Consider the following 24377-nt stretch of genomic DNA (forward strand, 5'->3'; position numbering starts at 1 on the left):
TGTCAGGATCAGTTCTAGGTAGAACTGTCTAAATCAGTTCGAGGTAGAACTGACCAAATCAGTTCTAGGTTAGAACTGTTCTAGCTAGAACTGTCTAAAAGGTGTCAGGATGACAGTTCTACATACTGTTACGTGGCGGATTCCAGCGGGGGGCGTAGAGGGCGTACGCCCCCCCCCCTTTTGCTTGCACCTTTTTTTTTTCTTTTTTTTTTAGTAAAATGATTAATCAGACTAGACTTCGTGAACTTTGCCATTTCCCGTGTATTAAATTTTTATGCGACAAGTCTTTACTTATAAAGATATTTTTCGCTCGTATTTACTGTAATATATTATTGATTATGTCAAAATCATGTGATTCTCTACGGTGGAGTTGACCAATTCGTCAAAAAAAAGGTCACTCAGTCATTTTGAAATTCAAATTACAGCAACAAATTGCTTAGGTTGAGGATGACAAGCATGACACCTTCAAAGGGACAAAGTATTGAGCAAGAACGTATTGACTTCTATTTCACAATTCCACCCAACAGAAAGTAATACTATATTATACTCTCATGAAAAAAAAAAGTTCCACAGCAATATTATTTACCTACGAAAACATGTTTAACCCCACACGACCAAGCCCATTAATAACATTGCTGAATAGTGATCTCAGGTCAGTAAGCTCTAGATATAGATTTAGTGTCTAAGGTACGGACCATTTGATGCGAGGAGGCAGTCTGAGATATTTTAGAGAAAAAATTCTGACCCTGATTGTTGCCTCAAACAAATATACTTGCCGTATCTGGATTGAAAACAATAATCTTGTCCACTTTTTTGCTATTAGAAAAAAATATTTTCAACAGAATTATTTAGCATTAAATGAATATGATGAATAAAAAACGGGCGTAATTTTTTTTTTGGGGGGGTTGCATGTGAATCCCATATCTGACCGGAATGTCTGTTTCGCCGAACTGATATACTGAATACTTTTTATCAAGGCCCGACTGCAACCTGCCTGCTGGGTGTGGCCTATATGTCTCCATGTGTCGACCGTCATTCACAACTTCATTGTCATTTCCGACTCATTCGTAGCCTTTGGTTGATTTGGAACCCCTCACTTCCCTTGTTGGGTGAAACATTTTAACGAAACATTTGGATGAAAATTGCTTGTTTGTCTTTCTTCGTGTCGGTCGTATTGTAAATTTCATTGAATAGCCGTATATCTTGTTTACAACAAGAAATCTGTGAGGTTATGCTAACTAACCATACAACAAACGAGAATTTTCCATGTCCATTTTTTACTGACAAATCCCACATCAAATATATTAATTAGTACATAGCTTTGGATCCATCCAATCATTTCATGATAGACAATTGATGGAGAGAATACGGCACCAAAAATGTCCAACCCCTTCACTTTAACTATAAAATGCATTTTACACTTATTTTATGTTTTTAGCCAAAAAAAAAGGTCCAAAAAATTTTTTGCCTCGCTCCGCTCGACAAACTTTAATACTACGCCCCCCTTTCCAAAATCCTGGATCCGCCCCTGCGGTCCTAGAACAGTTCTCCTGACAGATTCTGACAAATTTGATGAGAGGTTAGAAGTGATCTCCACTGTAGAATATTAAATGATAGAAACTACATCCCGTCTTTTGAACTATAATTTATGACCAAGCCCGCTACACAGACCATTATTCCATTAAAAGCTTGTAATTATAGAGATGTGACCTGTTATTAAGATCACATTGAGGTGTCATGCACGTGAACCATGCCTCCTATGCAATATCCAAAATTCAGTATGTCAACACTTCAAATTTGGGTATTAATGTCCGGCGTTTTAAAAAATTCATTCGTTCTCTGTGAACGTGGTACGAAAACGTATCGGAGGTTCAAATGTGGCAAATTATCAGCATGCGCTTAACAGCGACATCCTTTAAAGCTATTGGACGTCAGATGGGCTATCATTATACTGTAGTAATTCGGCTTATGATTATACTGTAGTCATCCGGCTTATGAGAAAACACATCCAAACCAACTCCGTGAAAGATCCTGTAGACCACCCGTAACATCGCAGCGTGAAGACAGGGCAATGCATTGCCTGGTTAGCGGGATGAGACTAGGGTAGATGAAATGACAATCTTATCTTGCATTATGAACTCAGAAGGTTGATGTTTAAAAATGAACATGTTTTAGTGTAATAACTGGGCTAGTGATTTTATGATCATCTGTTCATTAAAAATTATAATTTCTGTTGACATTTGTTGTGTTTTCTTAATGCTAATGTAATGTCCTTACAGGTCACATTTGTACTTTGCGATTATTTAGTCCGTAATCTCATGACACTAATGGTATCATTAGTCATTTCACAAAAAAACTTTGGGGTGCTTATCCCTTTTCTTTGTGTATAGTATATGAACTCTGACAATACTACTGAATTTTGTCTCAATTAATCAAACAGTTGAATGTTACAAACATAAAATTTAAACACGTCCCTGTGAAATTGCCCAACGGAATGAGACTTAACATCGAATTTATACTTACCATGAGCAACACGATGGGTGCAACATGCGGGGCAGGATGTGCTTACCCGTCAGGTGCACATGGTATCTCCCTTGATTTTTGGTGGGGCTCATGTTGCTAAGTCTTTAGGTTTTATGTAGTGTTTTATATTTTTTTCTTCTCTCGTCTTTAACCATTTTCTATCATTTTTACCATGATTTTGTTGATATCTCTTCGACCGATGATTTTCGATTATCCCTTAGGATCTTCAGTCTGTATTTTTTCTTTTTATGTTATGTAATAGTTATGATGATCATAGAGTTTTCAATTTGCATGCAAGGTTTAAAAAATACTGTTCACCGGTTTGAGCATTTAACTTTTATTTTGTCTTGTCAGAGTTGTTGAATAGGTTTTGTCTGTAACAGTCTTTTACTGTTCACTAGTACTGTGGACCTGTGCATTAAATTCATGTCAATGAAGTGCATTATAAAATCCGTTGAGCTCTTAAAACATTGTAGAGGAATCGATTATATGCTTCTGTATTCTATTAGAATTATGATACTATTGAAAAATTGATACAAACATTAACAATTCACCTTGTATATCGGCACAAATCAGGCAACCGTGACAAAAAACCTAATATAAATACTAGTATGAAAGGGATCCATTTTGGACTGAACTTAGAATATTTTGATCTTCATATCTAGTCAAACATCGAGATATATGGCTTAATCGAAACAGTTTTCCCAAAATTGAATTCTAAATTTTCAATCTTGCAATTGTCGCATACAATATGCGGAATTATTTTTACTGATTTTAGCGAGTTCTGCAAATATCCTTACATAAAAGAAGGAGATGTTGTATGATTGTCAATGCGACAACTCTTCATTAGAGTTATTTTCTAGAATTGCAGCACTTGTGGTATTAATAAACTGTATATTTCTATAAATAAGAAAAATGCTTAACATTTGCACTTGTTTGCTATTTACGCATACTTTTTCAAATTGGTTAACTAATATCCTACTCTCCGGACTTAAAGAACCCGTTCAAAGTTTTTTTAAGAATGGTCAACTTTAACCTTTACCTCTATTCTCTTGTTTTTTTTAGTAACAAAGTCAATCGAGGTTTCAGACCCATTTATTTGATATATTGTTAACTTATTCCTTTTTCTGAAAAGGTATGACATATTTCGCTCGTGCCAAGGTTACGCATACCTTAAATTATGAATAAAGGCTACAATTTACAGATATCTAAATCTCATAAATATATATTGAAGAGACAAACAAAGCAACAAACAGAAGCTGAGGGAATTACACGAACTCTACAAGGAGGGAGACTGCGTGCGTCGACAGGTCAGCGTTTATTGTTATGCATGCATCACCCGCAATGCGAATTCACACTCAATCAACATTATTACAATCGGTAAAACTATAAACCAGACGACCTTACTGTTATATAAAGACATACGACAGCTAAAACATGTCATAGTGAAGGACATCTATTTGATTCTACTAAAATATTGCCATTATCACAAAATTTCAGTAATACGTTTCGTTGTGCATTTTTCTGATCCGATTTCTGTCTCAAAGTGATACATCATCGTCTAAATTAAAAAAAAAATTATATATATATTGGAATAAGACGTATTCATGATATTAGACACCAGTGCTTATGATGTATTTCTCCCGAATGTGAGAAAAGTACAATTGAAGCAAAAATTGTATTTATAAGTTTGAGCGTCACCCATCTTATGAGGCTGGTAACTTAAATTACACATACCCGCTTTCCAACCAAAACGCAAGGAATGTAGAAACTGTACATATGGAACTATGTTTTATACCTATGAGAAGCCTATATTACCTTGATATAGCTTAATCAACAGCATGTGCATTTTTTTCTGCTTAAACCACAGTAATATGATGTTGTTTTGTCCTCGTTTGATGAAATCAACAACGTAATACAATATCAATAAAGGAATGATGGAAATAATTTTTCAACTTATTTGAAAATGGATATTATTAATGAGATACATTATTAAACAACAGACCACTGAAAATACTATGATCAAAGCTCCTTAAATAGTACCCTTCCACTGCAAAGTCCATGCATGATTTGCTGAGGGAATTCCCTCGAAAATGTTGACAAACATAATATAGGAGGTGCCAAATGTATTATTATATGGTTAAAAATTTTGAGAAAGGTTTAGCAAATGGTAATAAGGAATTTATGTGGAGTTGTGAATACAAAATGGGTACCCCAAATGATGCAATGGCAATGTCCATGTTTATATCAAGGGGAACCCAAAAATAATCCAAATAAAAGAAAAGAAATAGTTGGCTCAAAATGGTTTTACATGGTAAACTTCTGTGAAAGTCTTATTAAATTATTATATGAGGTTTGAGAGGAGAAGCAGACACAAATGTATACTATTTTATGCAAAAATAACGTAGTCCATGTCCATATTACTCCATAGTTATCCAAAAATATTCAGAAGAAGAAACACAATAGAAAGTACTATCTTCAGGTCAGTAAGATTCTGCGAATGGTTCACAAAATTATGTCAATCAGATCAGGAGCAGTTGTGGATACAAAAGTAAGACGAAGGACGAACGAACGAACGAACCAAAAGACGAACGGTAAGAGGTACTCGGTAATCCCTGTCTATTGTTTGCATTAGGGCACGCGGTTTAGCAATTTCTTGTTTAGCCCTTCAGTTCTGTATATATAGAATAATAACGTCGGTATATAGTAGCAGTTGCACATGAAGTACATGTGTGTGTCGTTCTCGGTTGATAGGCTTTTCCTGAGAAATCTGGATTTCCGTATGTTTGGTTTCAGCTAAGGAAGCTGCTTCATGACTTTTTGGCCGTTTACAAAATATTTCTTCAGCAGGTTGCATGGGTTTGAGTTACATGTAACTATCATCAAATTTAACCTTGTATATTGATTACATTTTCCGTGAGGACTCATTACCAGATCTTTACATATTATATATATATAAACTTTCAATCTGGATTTAAAGGGTAATCTGGATTTAAAGGGTTCGTGTTGCTCAGTCTTTATATTTTCACTGATTGATTGATTGTTGGTTGCTTAACGTCAAGTGGCAAATATGGTTTCACTGTCTTCTCTGTAGTGTTTTGTGTACTGTTGTTTGTCTTTTTGTCGTTTTTCGTTTTTTTCCATGCCGTTGTCAGTTTGTTTTTGACTTATGAGTTAGAATATCTCTTTGGTATCTTTTGCCCCTCTTTAAAGTGTAGTCAGGGTTGCTCGATTTGTATGTTTTGTGTAAGGTTTAAGGACGACTTTTTAAATTGCGTTGTTTATTTTCATTTATCGTAATGCTATATGCTGTTTCTTCAGAAATAACACTTACACATTTTTTTTCTTTTTTTCACCTCGAAGTCTTGTTGTCTTTCTGTTATTACACTCATTAAGTTATCTGACTACTGTTTATCATTTATGACGTTCATTGGCCACAGTATGAGCTCAAACAGGTTCAAATTTGCTTTTTCAATTTCTTTGCCGTTATATGAAAAAAGTAAAAAAAACAAAAATACCGAAATCTAAGGAAAATTCAAAACGGAAAGTCCATTATCAAATGGCAAAATCAAAAGCTCAAACACATCAAACGAATGGAAAACAACTGTCATATTCCTGACTTGGTACAGGTATTTCCTCATGTAGAAAATGGTAGAATAAACCTGGTTTTATAACTAGCTAAACCTCCTACTTGTATGACAATTATATTGACAACAATGTGTGAACAAAACAAACAGATATACTAGGAAAAATGTCAAAAATAGGGGTACAGCAGTCTACATTGTGTTATAATCTTAATCACTATAAAAACAAACAAATATGTCAACAGAGAAAAACAAAATGGCATATAGACAAAGCACATAAGCAAAAATGAAAGACAAGAATACAGAAAATGACCATAGCACAAAAACACAATGGCGGGATGTATAAGTACCGAGCCACACCAAAAGGATATATTACCAAAAATGAACTAAACAGTAAAGGTCAATAATTTACAAAGACAAATAAAAGAACACTATAACACATAATTAAGATGAGAAACAACGTCAGTACATACAATCTATACTTCAAGACCATCATGTATTATCTGTGAAGTTGATACGGCATATTTATCAACAAGGTCTTGGTATCTTCCGATGAACTTATTTTTAGAAAAAGGACGAGACGTTCTTTGACATAACCCTGGTTCATCAACTTTCTACACAGACACTCGTGACCTTTTATAAAGTTTGAGTAGCAGCTACAAGCTCTTGAATACCGAATGAGTTTGGTAATGTATATCCCATATGCAGGTGAAGTTGGTATATTGCTACTAAGGTGGGGAAATTGATAATTTCAAAATTAAAATCTCGTTTGTCATAGATTCTGGCACTGAGATGACCGCTTATGTCAAATTCGAGGTAAAAGTCTAAAAATGAGGCGGAGGAAGCCGAGTCTGTTGTTTCTTTATTTTCTAGTTCTGGAGGATATATTAATGGAACCCAATCAGAAAAGTTTGGATTGTTAATGGAAAGAACATCATCAATATATCTGAATGTGAAATTAAAAGGAACTGACTTCTTTGATCTTCTTTTTTTTGACAAGTGTCTGATTTAACTCCAACTCATATGAAAATAAGAAGAGGCCGGCATGGAGAGGGGCACAGTTCGTTCCCATAGGAATGCCAACAATTTGAAAAAGTCTACCTCCAAATTCAACAAATTTGTTGTCAATAAGAAACTCCAGAATATTAATCACTTGTTTCTCTGTGTATCATGTTTTACTTTTATATGCCGTATGGTATCCTAAAGTAATAAATTTATAGCGTATGCTACCATTTTTATATTGAAAAGCATTTTGGATTATTTTTTGTAGACGTTTTTTTCAATTTCACATGGGGAATGGTGGTATACACGGTTGAAAAAATCGAAAGTTTTGATAGAATTGATTTCAGAGAAAGATCGAGATTTAAAATTACCCAGAAGTTCTTTAGAGTTTTTTTTTAGAATCCACATATGGTTAATACAACTACGCGAGTAAACAGTTTCACAGTATTTCTGAAGACCCGACTCACTGCGGATAGAATTTTTGTCAATCTAATGGACAATTCCTTTGTAGAACATGCAGGTGAGCCGGCAATGTACCGTTGTTTGAACGGAGTTTTGTGAAGCTTAAGTATCCAATACAAACAAGGTAAGTCCTCAGATTTCCTGTTCAATGTAATGTTCATTGAAGCCACGAAGGACTTATCATCCGCCAAAATCTCATCCTTGTCAAATGATATGTTTTTGTATGTAGGATTACCTGAGTGCTTATTTGTTCCTTATTCTTTTACAAAACACTCGTAGTAGTACGGTTTACATACAAAGACAATATTATTTGAAGCTTTGTCAGCTGGAATTACAACATGTTCATAGTGAAGAGAAGATAGACATTTCACAGCTTCTTTGTCTCTGAAAACGAACTTTGGTAGATCATTCACACAGTTTTTCAACTTATGAATTCGACGTTTTTTCAGAGACCTGATTGTTTTGACCCATTCTGACAAAGTGTCCAGTTCAACTTCATCTCGTTTAGTCCTTACTCTGGCATTGTCCTCAATAAAATCCATAATTATTTTGAGGTTATGGTTCAAATTGATGTGTTGGGGTTCTTTGAACTTAGAACCATGAGTTATCACCTATCGGAGATGTTCATATTGAATTATGTTTAAATCCCCAGTAATAACATGGCCAGAGGGCTGTAAATATAAGGCGAGTGGGAACAGTCACATGTCAGAGGTTTTTTTAAAGGTATTCTTCTAAATCAATGTCCTGCAAAGCTTGCTTTAAGTTAAATTCTTTGGGTGCATGGTTTGGTGTAACTAGGAACAGACTGATTTTGAAAATAAAGTGGAATTTTAGATGTTACCTCCTTGTTTTGAAGAACGTTGCTGATGTTAATTGCATCAATTCCTTTATAAGAAAACTGAAGTGGAAGGAATTTCCTCTTTTCATCATGTAAAGGTTCCGATCTTAATGGTTTAAAAAGACGGAAAAGAGCTACATCACAAACTATACTGACCAGTCTGTATATTGGAGAACATGTATATATGCATCCCATGTCAAGTGCATACTCTCTTAAACATTTTAAGAAATAAACAGGCAGTGAAAAAAGAATAGTTCTAGTGTAATGTATGGAACGCCACAGCTGTCTTATGTGGAACTCTGATATTACTTTATGTTGTTTTATTATTACTTGATGATATTTTGTCTTTACTTAATATGGTTTTGACATTACGTAATGATGTTTTGATATAACTCAATATGGAATAGTCATTACTTAATGATATTTCGATATTACACGATATGGTTTCGTATTGACTTGATATGGTTTTGTCATTACTCAATATGGTTTTGTCATAACTCGATGTGGTTTCATCATTATTTAATGTGGTTGTGTCATTACTTGATGTGAATGTGACTTAACGTTATGTAGTTGTTTCATTACATGATGTGGTTTTGTTATTTCGTAATATGGTTTTAACATTACGTAATGATGTTTCAAAATTTGACGATTTTACACTACATGATGTGTTTGTTTCATTATTTGATGTGGTCCTGTCATTCTTTGATGTGGTTATCCCATTACTTGATGAGGTAAAATCACGTGACCAATTCGGAAAAAAATATGTTCTTTTTTTAAACAGATTCCAATATGTCATTTGTTTAATGTGCTTTGGATGGGTATCGCTATCCATTGAGTTAAAATTAAAATTAAAGTTCGAGTTGTTGTTCAGAGTTATTTGGTATGAAAAAGGGGAACGGCAGACAATAATAAGAAAAAAGTATTAAAAAGTTTACAGTATTTTGGACATAGTTGGGATATCCCCAAACCACTTGGTCTTGTTGTTTTAATACGACCGCAAAAAAATTTTGCGGTCGTATATTGGTATGACGTTGGCGTCGTCGTCCGGCGTCGTTGTCGTCCGAAGACACATTGGTTTTCGCACTCTAACTTTAGTTTAAGGGAATGGATCTCTATGAAATTTTACCATAAGGTGCAATACCACAAAAGGAAGGTTGGGATTGATTTTGGGGGTTATGGTACCAACAGTTAAGGAATTAGGGTAAAAAAAGGGGCCAAAAATAAGCATTTTTGTAACTTCCAGACATAACTTGTGTGTTAGTGTATGGATCTCTCTGGCATTGTACCACAAGGTTCCATATCACAAAGGAAAAGCTGTGATTGATTTTGGGGGTAATTGCCTCCAAATTTTAGGAAAAAGGGACAAAAAACAAGCATTTTTCTAGTTTCATGACAATAACTTGTGTGTAAGTGTATGGATCTTTCTGAAATTGTATTACAAGGTTCCATATCACAAAAGAAAAGCTGGGTTTGAGTTTTGGGGTATTTGCTCTAAACGTTTAGGAATTTGGGGCCAAAAAGGGGCCAAAAAACAAGCATTTTTCTAGTTTCCAGACAATAACTTGTGTTCAAGTGTATGGATCTCTCTGAAATTGTAGTACAAGGTACCATACCACAAAAGGAAGGCTGGGATTGATTTTGGGGGTAATTGCCTCAAAATTTAGGAATAAGGGGCCAAAAAGGGGAAAAACAAGCAATTTTCTAGTTTCAGGACAATAACTTGTGTGTAAGTGTATTGATCTTTATGAAATTGTACTACAAGGTTCAATATCACAAAGGGAAAGCTGGGTTTGAGTTTGGGGGTAATTGCCCTTAACGTTTAGGAATTTGGGACCAAAAAGGGGCCAAAAAACAAGCATTTTTCTAGTTTCCAGACAATAACTTGTGTTCAAGTGTATGGATCTCTCTGAAATTGTACTGCAAGGTACCATACCACAAAGGGAAAGCTGGGATTGAGTTTGGGGGTGGTGAATCATAAGGGGGTTCAAAAAATTTGGGGGGGATTTTTTTTCTCTTTTTTTTCTTTAAAATTTGCCATTTTAAATTGGTTATTTCTGATTTATATATAAAAGCAAATAATAATGATATAGTTTGAAAAGGTAAATTAAAATTTTTTAAGTTCTTAGACCACATTCATTCTGTGTCAGAAACCTATGCAGTGTCAAATATTTAATCACAATCCAAATTCAGTGCTGTATCGAGCTTGAATGTTGTGTCCATACTTGCCCCAACTGTTCAGGGTTCGATCTCTGCGGTCGTATCAAGCTGCGCCCAGCGGAGCATTTTATTATTTTAAGTTCTCAAACGGAAGCAGTATTTTTGTAATAAATTTGTAAAATATTCCACGGAACCCTGTGTCTCGCCTGATATTGCTGCTGTAAGTGTAAAAGCGTCATGTCGATCGGCTGTACATTTATCTTTACATTTATCGGTAAAAACAAAATTAAAAAAGAAATGTTTTTCTGTAGATGCTTTTTCTTGAAATTGAGGAATAACTCCTATACAAGTTTCAAAACACTTCATGGAGGTTTACAAATTTATCATGTCAAAACAGGTTAATTCGGCTTTATTTCTTTTATTCAACAATAAGCAAAACCTATACCCTATAGTAAGCTATAAAAGGTCCCGAAATGGAAAATGTAAAAAACTAGAAACCTAACGATCTATAGATAGATAGATACTTTATTCTCTAAAAACTAATTACAAGTTTACAGAGAAACATACAATATAAATACAGATACAATAGTAGAGGTAAACAAATACAGTATGATATTCTAAAAGTATAAAATTATGATGGCAATACATGTTTAGTAACATGTATAATGAAAGGTTAAACTCAATAGAAATTTAAAAAAAAAATGGAGATATAGACGCTGACGCCACTATCGACGACGAAATATAGGTTTGTTGTGTCTCACTGCCGCTACATTGATGTCGCAGGCTCGACACAAATCAAAAGACTTGAACTTTATTGTTAACAAATGAAACACTTCAAATCAACTCACACTAAAGTTACAGGGAAACGGGGGGAGGGGGCTCGGACTTAGCGACAAAGCATAAATACTATAAAATAAGAATTCTCCGATTTTTTTTTTAGCGTAAATTATCATTTTAACTTATATGAATATCAATCTTTTATTTGTAATCAATTGAATTCCCTGATCTACCTCGCACTAATTGAAAAATAAACTTTTTGGAATATCTGTTTCACATGTGACGACGGACATGTTCCAGTGGTCGTAACCATAATACTGTCATCTTTTCCTTGAATGTGAACTACCAAATAAAACCAAATCACTGGGTTTGTACTTTCTCGAATAACACGACGGGTGCCTTTCTGGAGCATCCGAGATCACCCCGATGGATTTATATTACCCAGTCATACCGATCTATTGAGTCAGCCAAATGAAACTGTTTTGTATGCCACTGCAACTGAAAGTTGGGGGACATATTATTTTACCCCTGCGCGTCTGTCCGTCCGTCTGTCCGTCCCATTATAGATATATAGTTATTCCGCATAACTCCTCCTACAGTTTGAATCCTAGGAAGTTTTCTCTTTACTGTCTGTTTGTACATATATTGAAGGTGTGCATGTGGTCAGGGTTTAATGTTCATTAATATTTGCTCTTTTGGGAGATAGTTGAACTTTTTTTTGTAATTTTTTGGGAAATTTACTTGCATAAGAAGAGCGTTTCCAGATAATTCCTCCTACAGTTTGAATGCTAGGAAGCTTTCACTATGCTGGCTGTTTGTACAATTTTTAAAGGTGTGCATGTGGTCTGGGTTTTTATTTTTATTATCTTTTGTTCTTTTGGGAGATAATTGATCTTTTTTTTTTGGTCATTTTTGGGGTATAAGCGGTTAATTTAAATGAGTTGAGTGCAGGGGCATCACTTTGTCTAGTTTACATTTTTTTTCTCGTTTTGTGCTGTTACACAACTGTAACAGTCCGATGTAAGGTTAGGATTTAGCATGAAGTTCAATTGTTGTCGTTGTATAAATGTGTGTCATTTTTTTTGTAGATTGTTTAAATATAAATAAGACCGTTTGTTTTGTCGTTTGAATTTTTTCACATGGTGCATGATGGCCTTTTTGTAGCTGACTATACGGTGTGTTGAAGGCTGTACGGTTGTCTATATATGATTTCTTACACCCACTGCATTTAAACTCTGGTGGATAGTTGTCTCATTGTCAATCATACCTCATCTAACTTTATTTCAACTTCTATGTTGCGATTTTGTATACTGTAACATAGTTTATCTTTTGTACGCATACCCCGGAGCCCTCTTTTTGGAAGCCCGAGCAAAAGTCCTTGTTCCGCGATAGAAAATTTAATTACGAACTCATATAAGATAGCTCGAATTTCAACTCAAAATCTTAATTAATCTGAATGAGACTTAAATTCGAATCTAACTCAAACTCAAAAAGTGACTCAAATCTAATGTTGTAACTAGAACTCGACCTTTAAATGTGACTCAAACTTGAAGTCCAACTCGAAACTCAATGCGAACTAAAACTTTAATTCTAATAATGACTTGAATTCGAAATCGAAGACTAACTCAAAGTATAACTCAAACAGTAACCTGAACTTTAATTTGAACTCTAATTCGATGGATGGCCACACTCATCCAACGCACATACAACATGGAAATCTATCTAAAAATAGAACAGGTTTTTCCGAATTGGTCACGTGATTTAACCTCATCAAGTAATGGGATAACCACATCAAAGAATGACAGGACCACATTAAATAATGAAACAAACACATCATCTAGTGTAAAATCGTCAAATTTTGAAACATCATTACGTAATGTTAAAACCATATAAATAATAGGCAGATCATCGTTACAAAATAACAAAACCACATCATGTAATGAAACAACCACATAACGTTAAGTCACATTCACATCAAGTAATGTTAAAACCACATTGACTAATGACACAACCACATTAAATAATGGTGAAACCACATCGAGTAATGACAAAACCATATTGAGTAATTACAAAACTATATCAAATCAATACGAAACCATATCGTGTAATATCGAAATATCATTAAGTAATGACTATTCCATATTGAGTTATATCAAAACATCATTACGTAATGTCAAAACCATATTGAGTAAAGACAAAATATCATCAAGTAATAATAAAACAACATAAAGTAATATCAGAGTTCCACATAAGATAGCTGTGGCGTTCCATAGTAATGTAACATTAGCGGATGATGAAGGAGTGAAAGAAGGTCATCAAAGCTCCCAGATGGCGATCTAGATTTGGAAGACTTTTTCACATTGGTCCGATGGTGATGTTTTTGCCAATGACTACGCTGGTGTCTTAAAGTAGTATTAAATAAGCTCATTACATTTGCATCACTGCAGGCTGGACTTGACAAATTTTCTACTCCTTTGATGTCATCATTGCAACCATATGGCATTGCAGTACCTAGTTCCCTTATCCAGAAATTTTCTCTATCTTTTCGGCAAGGAGTACTTAGTATAGGGCTATTGGTGTGTTGATAAATGTTTTCGATGATGCGTACTTAGTTTATCTTTAAAAGTAAACTAGGATTTTCTTCTTTATGTGCTAGGATTTCAACAACAATTTATATTTAGGTACATTAAGGAGTTCCAGAACGATTCCCAAAGTCAAATTTTCAAATAGAAATAGCTTTGAATAAGACAAAATCACAAATTTGAAGATTCTTTCTATTTCACGACTTGATCGACATTTATTTAAGTGTATAATGCTATTCTTAATTGACCATAGGTGTCCAAGTAGCAATGTCTATATTACGGCCGTGGAAATAATGAATGAAACGATTAAAACGAAGCATTGTCACTGTTGTTTTTGATAGATCGATGTAAATTATTAAGGTTCAAGCTACATCCACACATAGGAATTTGACTTAGAGTTTGACAGTGTTAGCTGTTATTACTAGTGGTGCGTGCTTAGCGTAAATGAATTGACCATACCTTTAGATTAAAACCTTTTTTGTGAGATACAAACCATGGAAAAAACCTTACGGTAACTTATTATCTCCGAACTGATCTAGACCAGATGTGTCCGCAAGATATGCATCTTCTGCTATGCATGCATAACCAGGCAAGCTAATCTTGACTTGTTACGATCGGGAATATAACACGATTGATAAATTTACAGACCAACCTCGACGTACGTAAGTTGAAAATTTCACCACCTACTTGGGTTGTTCACCAGTATTTTTCCAACATGAACCAATATTGTAAAATAGAGGCGGAAGATACGAAAAGGATAGTCAAACACATAGGTCGAAAATCGAATTGACAATGTCATGGCAAGAAACGAAAAACGAGAAAAAACCAAACAATAGTCTACAAAAAAGTCATAGAAAACTAGAGACTGAACAACACGAACCCGTCAAAAATCGGGGTTATCGCATCAGGTGCTCCTGAAGGGTTTGCAGATCCTACTCTACATGTGGCATCCGTTGTGTAAAGTACACACTTGGTAATAAGTCTCATTCAGTAGGTCGCATTCGAGGGAAATAGGAAAGGATCGTGGTTACGACAATTGGAACATATCCGTCGTTATCTGTGGAACAAATATTCAATAACGGCCAACATCCGTAAAATTTCGAAGGGAAAGATTATTTTTAGCAATGTTCAAGAGGACTTTCTGTTAAAAGGAACACATATACGTTGATCGGCCTATATCCATGCCTTTCTAAATGATGCATTTTAATATTAAAAAGTAAAATAACAAAACTAAGGAACTCCAAGGAAAATTCAAAACGGAATGTCTCTTAATTTCATGTGTTCTAATTATGCAATTGTATCAAGATTATGTTGCAGCTCCTCAAATAAAGTTGTCCTTAGACTACCATCTCTTTTTTCCTCAAACACCTTTAGGATTTTCATGTTTAAATATATTTAAATACCTGTACAAACATTGGTCTCAAGCCTTCCCGACGAAATCAATGGAAAGGTTCGAATATACATGAATGCCAGAAAAGAACAAAATAGCAGGTGCTTTTGAATAAAGAGTCATAATGTGTCATTACTGGTTAAAACATTACTCGATAAGACGAACTTAGCTTAGATGAGATGTTCATGTTATAAAGCCTTTCTAACTTTAAATGCTCCTAAACAGTTTATCTGTTTTGATTTTCGAACTTTTGCTTTCGATTGTGCTTGCTGATGGTTAGTCCAGAGGTCCTTATCGTGTTAATTGGAATTAGTGAACGGGGAGTTTTATAGTATATGTTATAAATCATGTCTGACTACTGAGGTGATGATACTGTTGGTGACTAACAGATCACCAACAGTGGTATCGACCTAGTGCTAATAAATGAAATAAACAATTTATAATGTTCTTCCATCCTATGTGCTTTTCTGGATTTACCTTCATCAGGAACGATTTAACCTAAACATTTGACATGCGTAAATACACTGTAACGTTAAGAGCTATAAGTCAACACTTATTTAAACGATAATGAAGTTCAGTGCGATCTTTTTTAACTGGATTGAACTGTTAACTACATTTCTTTTTTTTTGTAATTATGATTGTCAACAATACTTAACTACTTTAACTGATCAAGTCGGCATATGTTACCTTTGCTGTATAAATATTCTGACATTTATCCGATTCTACTAATATCCGAATACTACTCCTAGTTGTTATTTTAATAATTTATGTTGATGTAAAACGAAACAGTGGTCTTTGATGACACCGTGAATTAAATCTGTACTTTTTAAAAAATTCTTTATTCACATATAAGCTATGAAACACATACATGTAATGTTTATTAAACGACAATGTCATGTATAATGTAGGCAGTTATGAAAACTTAAGTATTCTACATGCAAGAAGTTTTTGAAATGTACACACTTACACCATTGCATACACACCACCATGTTTCACATTAATCGTGTTAATTGGAATTGGTGAATACACAGTAACGTTAAGAGCTATAAGTCAACACTTATTAAAACGATAATGAAGTTCAATGCGACTTTTTTTAACTGGATTGAACTGTTAACTACATTTCTTTTTTTTAATTATGATTGTCAACAATACTTAACTTCTTTCACTGATCAAGTCGGCATATGTTACCTTTGCTGTATAAATATTCTGACATCTATCCAATTCTAGTAATATCCGAATACTACTCCTAGTTGTTATTTTGACAATTCATATTGATGTAAAACGAAACAGTGTTCTTTGTTGACACCGTGCATTAAATCCGTACTGTTTTTTCAATTCTTTATTCACATATAAGCTATAACACATACATGTAATGTTTATTAAACGACAATGTCATGTACAATGTAGGCAGTTATGAAAAATTAAGTATTCTACATGCAAGAAGTTTTTAAAATTTACACAGTTACATCATTCATACACACCACCATGTTACACATTATTTCAAGGTAGCAGAGGGGTATAAACAATAATAATACTATAGATAATGCATATTTTAAGATTTTTCTTGTCGTTGAGGGGTGTTATGATATATCTAATGACATACCGAACGTAGTGGTGTCTTTCTTTGGGCAATCCTAACACTACAAAGGGTGTTATACGAAAGTAAAACAGTAAAATATGCATTATCTGACTTATATACTGTAAAAAATATTATTTCAAGTAACATAAATTTATGATAAGTTCATATTCATTAATGGAAAACGGCTTCTACATTTATTGACCAAATGACTATGTAGTTCGCTCATTCTACAAACCGTCTCCTCTTCTTGCTACACAATATCAAAATGTCACATGAATATCAGATAAAGCGGAAATAGCTTTAATTTAGTTGCACGATTCATTACTGACAATAAGTGGTCCTATAAAATATCACACTAAACTTCCCCGCTAGTGTCCTTGCGCTTTCCTTAAAAATTATTCAAATTGTACCAACTTTTGAAAACGCGACATATTAATGATATTATACAAGATAATTTCCTAATGGAGTGGTGAAAAAAACGGCAAAATTCTGACAGTAACTATACTAGATCAGTAAATATTTCAAATCTGCAGCGTTGTCAAATTATGATTCATAGTTTTTTTTCGATTACAAGGCGTGTTTACTAAATTATTCATTCTAGAAAATGTCTACTGTCAAAACAACAATTCAAAAAATACATTTGAAATTCTTTGTTGTTGTAATTTTAGACAACACAATGCGATTTAATAAACATTAAAATGTAGGTATTATAATAATTTAATTCAGTGTTTTCACTCCTGTAAATCTGTAGATCAGCTATGAACCAGTGATGTCAACAAAAATGATGCACAGCTTCTTAACTAAATGAAAAAAAAAAATAATAACATAGAGCATTTTACCTGAACGTAATTTTCAAAAAAATTTCAAGCGTTTCCATGTAATTTCACATTATGATGCAAATCTCTGTCTGTTTAGTTCATATATTTGTTGATGCCAAATCAGTTTCATTTGTAGTGACATTTCGTGATTCAGAACCAGATTTGATAACAGGTTTATTACAAATTAAACTTCGATAAAGAATAAAAACACGTTTGTTGCATATGTATGCAACGAAAATATAGACTCCCTGCAAAGCATTTAACAGAGACACAATTATGGAAAAGAATGACAGGGGAAGAAACGAATCTATTATTTGTATTACCCAAGAACTGCCCGTTATTGTAAATAATTTGATGTAAACAGCTAGATTTACTGAATTGTGCTGATAGGAATCATCATTTTTCAATTTTGGAGTCGTTGCAATCGAATGTGCTGAATATATAAAGAAAAAGACGTTTAGCAGACACATGCTCGTGATCGGAACAATAAATGTTATAATGAAAGATAACCTTTCTGAAATAAAACACATTTTCCCGCCATACCCATACAATTGTTTACCATTCAGGAAATTTGTAAAAAGTATATTCATAATAATGATTATGGCCGGTACCCCAAATGAGTATAGAATGTATAGCAAGAGACGTTTTCGTTCTTTTGATTTACTTCTTTGTCGATAAACAAAATTCCTGCTAAATGTGCAATACATGTGAAAGGAACAAACATTTAAGCAACAAAATGTACATAACCAGAAATAATGAATAAATCCACCCAGTACAATACAAAGAGTTATAACGTGTGTTTTGTTCAAACCAAATTCTAGAAAGGCCATAGCAAAAAATAAAGCAATGACAAGACACATGTTGTTCTTTCCTGGAAGTGTTTGTAGCTGCTCAAAAAGACAATAAGAAATAAAGGTCAGGAATAAGCATAGTAGCGATAATATTGTAAATATCAGAGTTATTATCCGTAACACACTCATTTCTGAAGAAGCGATCATCATACTTTTAAACGTACTTACGCAAATCCTTGGGTTCAGATCTGATCTGGTTATATAGAAATTGTGATAATCTAAAACGGTACTGTATTGTGGTACATTAAGTAAGTTGTGGTATTCATCGATCGTTACCTCTGTTTTATCTAACTCTATCTGTGGGCACTCAAGCAAAGAACTGATATGAGAGTGAATATATTTTTGAGATTCAGGTATCATACTTGTCGTCTCCAGATAACATTTTGTGATATCAAACTTTCTGAATGGCACATCAATCGGCAGATAAAGTGAACCATTATCATATTTTACATTGCATTTTATCATACAATTTAGCTTTTTATTAAGCCGAAAACAATAATGCTCAAATGAAAATTGTTTTTCTTGGAACTGTAGAAGTTTTGTTTCAATTTCTTTTCTGTTAACAACGACGTTAACGAATAATTTCAAAAATACCGATATATGTAAATATGGTCCAATGAAATTCACATCTGATGAACACGTGGTATTCGCTTTCATAATCATTCTTTCAAGAAAGGGAACAATTGTTCTATTTAACTGTCTGCCTAGTTGAATCAGAATTTCTTTTTTCATTATTTGTAAAAAGTCTTGTGGGTTTTTTATCGGAGCTTCAGATTGAACATGAACTCCAAATGTAAGTGTATAACCAAGATTAGAAGTGTATGGCAGAAGTGGTAGGCACGTCTCATTAATTAATACACGCCCAGGGTAACACACAATATCACGACATGTATCCTGCAAAAGAAGTGTTTCTGTAAATCAGTTGAACAAAGATAGCTTATAGTGACAATTAATATTGTATTATTATGGCAAGGTATTTGTTTCGTTTTTATAGGAAATTCCCACGTCATCTTTCAATATACCGTTTCGTTTGTAATTTTTAAACACAAAATACTGGCCAGCTGTTGTCGTTAATATTACTAATATGTATATAACATGTATAACAAATACTACAATATGTTCACCCCTTAAATGTCCTTTTGTGTCGTTTAAAATGAAAAAGTGAAAAAACTCCAATACATTAGCTCTGAAATATCACACGTAAATAATTACTCATGCATATGCTATATGTAAATTGTAGTACGATTATGCATACAGCATGAAGAATTATTACAAAAAAGGAGCAAAAGTGTAATTATCTTTTCAGTTTGAATGAGTCAGTTGATCAATCAGTTTGTCTGGCTGGCCATATAATGTTACCAAGACTGGAATTTTTTTTCGCATTTTTGTATACATGTCTTTTATTGTTCTATAGGTTTTATTCGTACCCTATGAAGATAATCATTTTTTTATGCAGGGCTCTCATTGTCCAAAAAAATATAATTTTGGAACCTTTCAAGATAGTCCATCAGAATAAAATAATAAATGTGAAACTGACAGATTTTGCTATGAAACTATTTGCATTGACTTCTAAAACTTGGACTTTGAGGAGGATAATTCTCGACATCCACCAATTAAATATATCAACTCTAAAACTATAGCTGATGTCGTTGTTATCATTATAGATATGCATGGCTATGCGAACTAATTTTGACAGAAATCTGCTGAAAAATAGATAACCTGATATACATGCATCATTCGACGAGCGAATCTACACTCAGTAAAAATTTCATAATCGGGAATAGGACAGTCAGTAAAATTACAGACCATTGAAATATTCTGTTACCTACAGATAGTCGCTAGTGAGTTGAGAAGCAGACATATTGTATCGGTCAACCATTCGATGCCCCACTCGATGTGCACAAATATATGTCCGATGTAAAAATCTCATAAAACAATACAAAAGATATAAATCAGTGTAACAAAAATAAAATGAGGGAATCGCATGAACTCTAAAAGGAGCGAAACCAGGTGTGTCGACAGGGTAAGCGTTTCCTGCTGTGCATGCGTCACCAGTCATGCGAATCTGGTCCGAAAACAAAGTTATTTCGTTGTGCATTTCTTGTAGAAAATAAATGCAAATTTAAAACAAATGGAACTTGCGTTTTATCAATATTAATTCTACAGTGTGGTGTTATACTTTTGGGCGAAATATATCAAAATTATAGAAAACTTCATCAGCTTTAACTCAAAATGTGGGCAATTTTATATTAAGGTGTCGTGAATTTAGTTTGATAGCTTTAGATATGCTCATTTTTTACCTTTTGCAACTGTTCTAAATCACTACCTTACTTAAAAGTTCATATCCCAATTTTTAACGGTGTTATTTCATCAACCTACTTGGTATTTGAGACATAAAACATGAGGAAAAAAGTTGGGAAGGTGTATGAAAAAAAAATCCTAGTAATACACTGTTTATACTAGGGACTATATTTATAGACAACGAAAATCAAAGGACGATAACTGTGTTCTCAGGCCATCTACATTCGATCAAAATGGGAGTTGTAAACAATTGATAAATTACAGACAAGAGATACAAGTATGCTAATTTTATATCGCAGATTTTGAAAACGCGTCTGAATGCATAACCGAACAGCTTTAGTCCATTCAGTAAAAGAACCCAGTTTTGGTTCACCTGACTTGTATTAAATATTTTATGGCATTACCCTCAAGTGCATATTTGTAAAATGTACATTGAATTCAGAATGCAATAATAACATTTATCAGCGTCTAATAATTCTTACCTTTATAGAATCATACACTTGCCTCTGTTTGCAGGCTCCATGTCCTTGGCTTTCTGCTTGTTCTTCATATGATAAAAATGAGAACAAACTTCGGAAATACAAATGGTCACCAACGTGTTGAAAAAACTCACACGAAAAGTCTCCCACATAACTATTGATATATTCCTTATATTCTTCATTACATATTTTGCAAAAGATATTCTTATATGGGAAGTGGAAGTCAATTTGCGGAAGCTGTGTGCATTTTTGTTGTAATGGCTTGTCAATAAAATTCCACCGACCAGTTACATTGCAATGTTGTATCAGAGCTGTAGTTTCATTATAAATCGTTTCTTCCAAAGCACAAAATATATTTCTATGCTTATTTAGCGATGATTTGCCTAGTTTATTGTAAAAATCTAGGCCGGTAGGTGTAGACACAAAGTTCTGACAAGCCCATGGAATGCTTGTATTTCCTTTGGTATAAGCCGGTCTAGTAGGACATCGTTTGTGACAAACATCTGGAACTAATGTTAATTTGCAACTCGACAAAAATCGAGTTTCAAATAAGTGTGACAAAAAAACATGGAAATATATTGGAATGACACTTTTACATATTAAAGTAAATTTCCATGGTTTGAACTTGAGGAAAACAGAATTAGCTTCAGAACTATTTTTGTGGATTCTACACAGGGCACAGTATATATTTTTGTAGTTTGCAGTTGATTGTTTACTATGAACTGGAATAGATGAAAACAAATCAGATGACTCTTCTATGTTTTGACACTTGTGTGACAAAATTTTAAACTCCATAGCTATATCTTCACATCCGTCATACACAAGATAACCATCTATACACGAGGTTGAGTATTTGAAATCAGCATCAATGCAGCATGGCTTTTTATAAGCAAAGTGGCAACCATCATAACAACCACAATTATGTCTTTCGTCTGCCATTATAATAGATGATATATTTACACAGAAATGACCATTTCCTGTCATAGCATAATAATATGTGTAAATTTCCGTTAAATTAACCCGGTTATTTATCATCAAATGTGTCTCGGAAGACCAATTAGTTTGTGTCTTTAAATAACTATCCCTGAATTCAGCGTTAAAAGAATCTATTTCAAAAGTATATTCAAAGTATTTCCCGTTTACCACCTTTTCTTCTATATAGACATTCGCATCGGAATACATAAACACACGCCTGTCATTTATGTAATGTTGCAAAGGTATTGAATTGCAGAGGTAACAGTAGATATTTTTAAAAGGATATGTTGCTGTTGTTGCACCAAGTTGTTTACAAGCTGTCTGGACATTTGGGTAATCTTCATGCCAAAATAATTTCCCTGTAATGTTACAATCTGTTATTACTTCTTCAACTTTTACTGGTGGGTTACATATGTAACAAAAAACATTCTTAAAGTCATGGAATTTGTTATTGTAATTCAGACATGCCCATTCAATGTCTTTGTTGTATGTCATCCAAGAACCGGATACATTACAAGTCTTTATGGTGTTGTACCCGTACACTCTAAAGCAACCAGCGGTGTTCAGTCCAGCTAAATTACTTCTTATTTTACATTTTTTGTCTATAGCTATTTTGAGCATATCATCTAAGGATGAAATGAAATTAGAATCTACGAATTCGTCACACACTGAATTTAATATCCATTGCTCAAATTTACTTTCATTATTACATTGAGCGCAAAATTTATTTTTGTAAGTAATCATAGTTTCTGAAGAGGTTACGGGTAGAAATTGTATCTTTTCTGATAAGGTTTTGTTACCCTCACAATTAGCTTTCCAGGAAGAATCTGTATCTTCGGGACAAGTCCCTCTCATCAGAAATGAATCTTCGAATAAGTCATCAGGTTCGTAACTGTGTGAAACGATTGAAGTGTTTGTGCATTCAAGATTGAGAGAGAAAAAAATATCTGGACAGCAGCTTCCATCGAAAATACAGTTTTCATCACAAGAACATTCTGTACAAGTCGATAAGTCCGCTGGAATTTTTGGGGAAAAATGTTTGGTTACATTACATAGAATATTGCCGCAAATTAGGATGTATTGATCCAAAAGGTACTCAAAATCGGTATATCCAGCTCCAACTGTCAAAAAACAATAGACCAGAAAGAGCAATATCGACTGCATCCTGAAAACAGAATACATGTATGTATTAATGAAAAAGATAGGCAGATGACACCAAAGGGACATTTAAACTCATTAACAAAAAATAAAAACGATAAAAAGATAAACAACAAAAAGTTTATCTTTATGGCTGGACGTAAAGGTAAAGGATAATGCTAGATTCTTTTCATTCTTCCTATGGAAATCATGTAAGAAGTCTGAAGAGGAGCACAGTTGGTTCCCTTGGGAATGCCGATTGTTTGTTTAAAACACGTGCCTTGATTGGTCGAAATATGATCCAAGTGAAAACTTTTACTCTTTTATATTCTAAAAATATATGTTTGCTTGGTATTTTTATAAACTAGGAGGACATTTTCCGAAAAGCTCCTTTTTTGTTGAAGATTGTATCATGTTATATTCTATGCTATACTAAATTTAAAATGAGGGTTGATAAGTACATTTGAAAACAGAAAGTGACTTTTGAAAAGCAGAAATGCTTTTTTGTGAAACAATGCTCACATTGTTAGCATTTGTCTGCCTAAATCGAAAAGTAAAAAGTTTCTATGTATTTTTCTGAGTGTAATTGTGGTCTCATAGATTTGAATTTGACCTTTTTATAAGGTCTCATTTAAAGGGGTCCAATGGTAAAGGCAGTTGATCCCTACGATAAATAGGTTCCGGGTTATGACCATTTACGACGTTTCCTGAACCTTTGATATAGAATATCCAGGTAGTAGTTTTTCCTTCAAAACACATAGAATTCCAAATCATTTTTCACTTTTGATTTTGTCTCAATCTCTTTATTTTAGCATGTCATTGTTATTATCGTTGTTACTATCAGCATTGGTCTTTTTGCCACGAGATAAGCATTCCAAAGTCATGCATTCTGCAAAATTCGTCATTGGCGAGATAAAAAAAG

At 33.7% G+C, this 24377-nt stretch overlaps 1 protein-coding gene across 1 annotated transcript; it reads right to left on the bottom strand.

Moving 5' to 3' along the window:
* Positions 1 to 16171: 16171 nt before the first annotated feature.
* LOC127702769 (uncharacterized) lies at positions 16172 to 23482 on the bottom strand. The gene is made up of 2 exons (XM_052207073.1): positions 21347 to 23482; positions 16172 to 19457 (listed from the first exon to the last, which is right to left on the bottom strand). The coding sequence occupies exons 1-2, from the start codon at positions 23480 to 23482 to the stop codon at positions 17811 to 17813; spliced, it is 3783 nt and encodes a 1260-aa protein (XP_052063033.1). The 3' UTR covers positions 16172 to 17810.
* Positions 23483 to 24377: the final 895 nt, after the last annotated feature.

The sequence above is a fragment of the Mytilus californianus genome, unplaced genomic scaffold, assembly GCF_021869535.1.
Source record: "Mytilus californianus isolate M0D057914Y unplaced genomic scaffold, xbMytCali1.0.p SCAF_5, whole genome shotgun sequence".
Taxonomy (NCBI): Eukaryota; Metazoa; Mollusca; class Bivalvia; order Mytilida; family Mytilidae; genus Mytilus; species Mytilus californianus.

Coding starts and splice junctions, on each gene's coding strand:
- LOC127702769 (XM_052207073.1), bottom strand. CDS start 23,482: ATGCAGTCGATATTGCTCTTTCTGGTCTATTGTTTTTTGACAGTTGGA. Junction 19,458..21,346: donor AAGTGTATGATTCTATAAAG/GTAAGAATTATT, acceptor CTTCTTTTGCAG/GATACATGTCGTGATATTGT.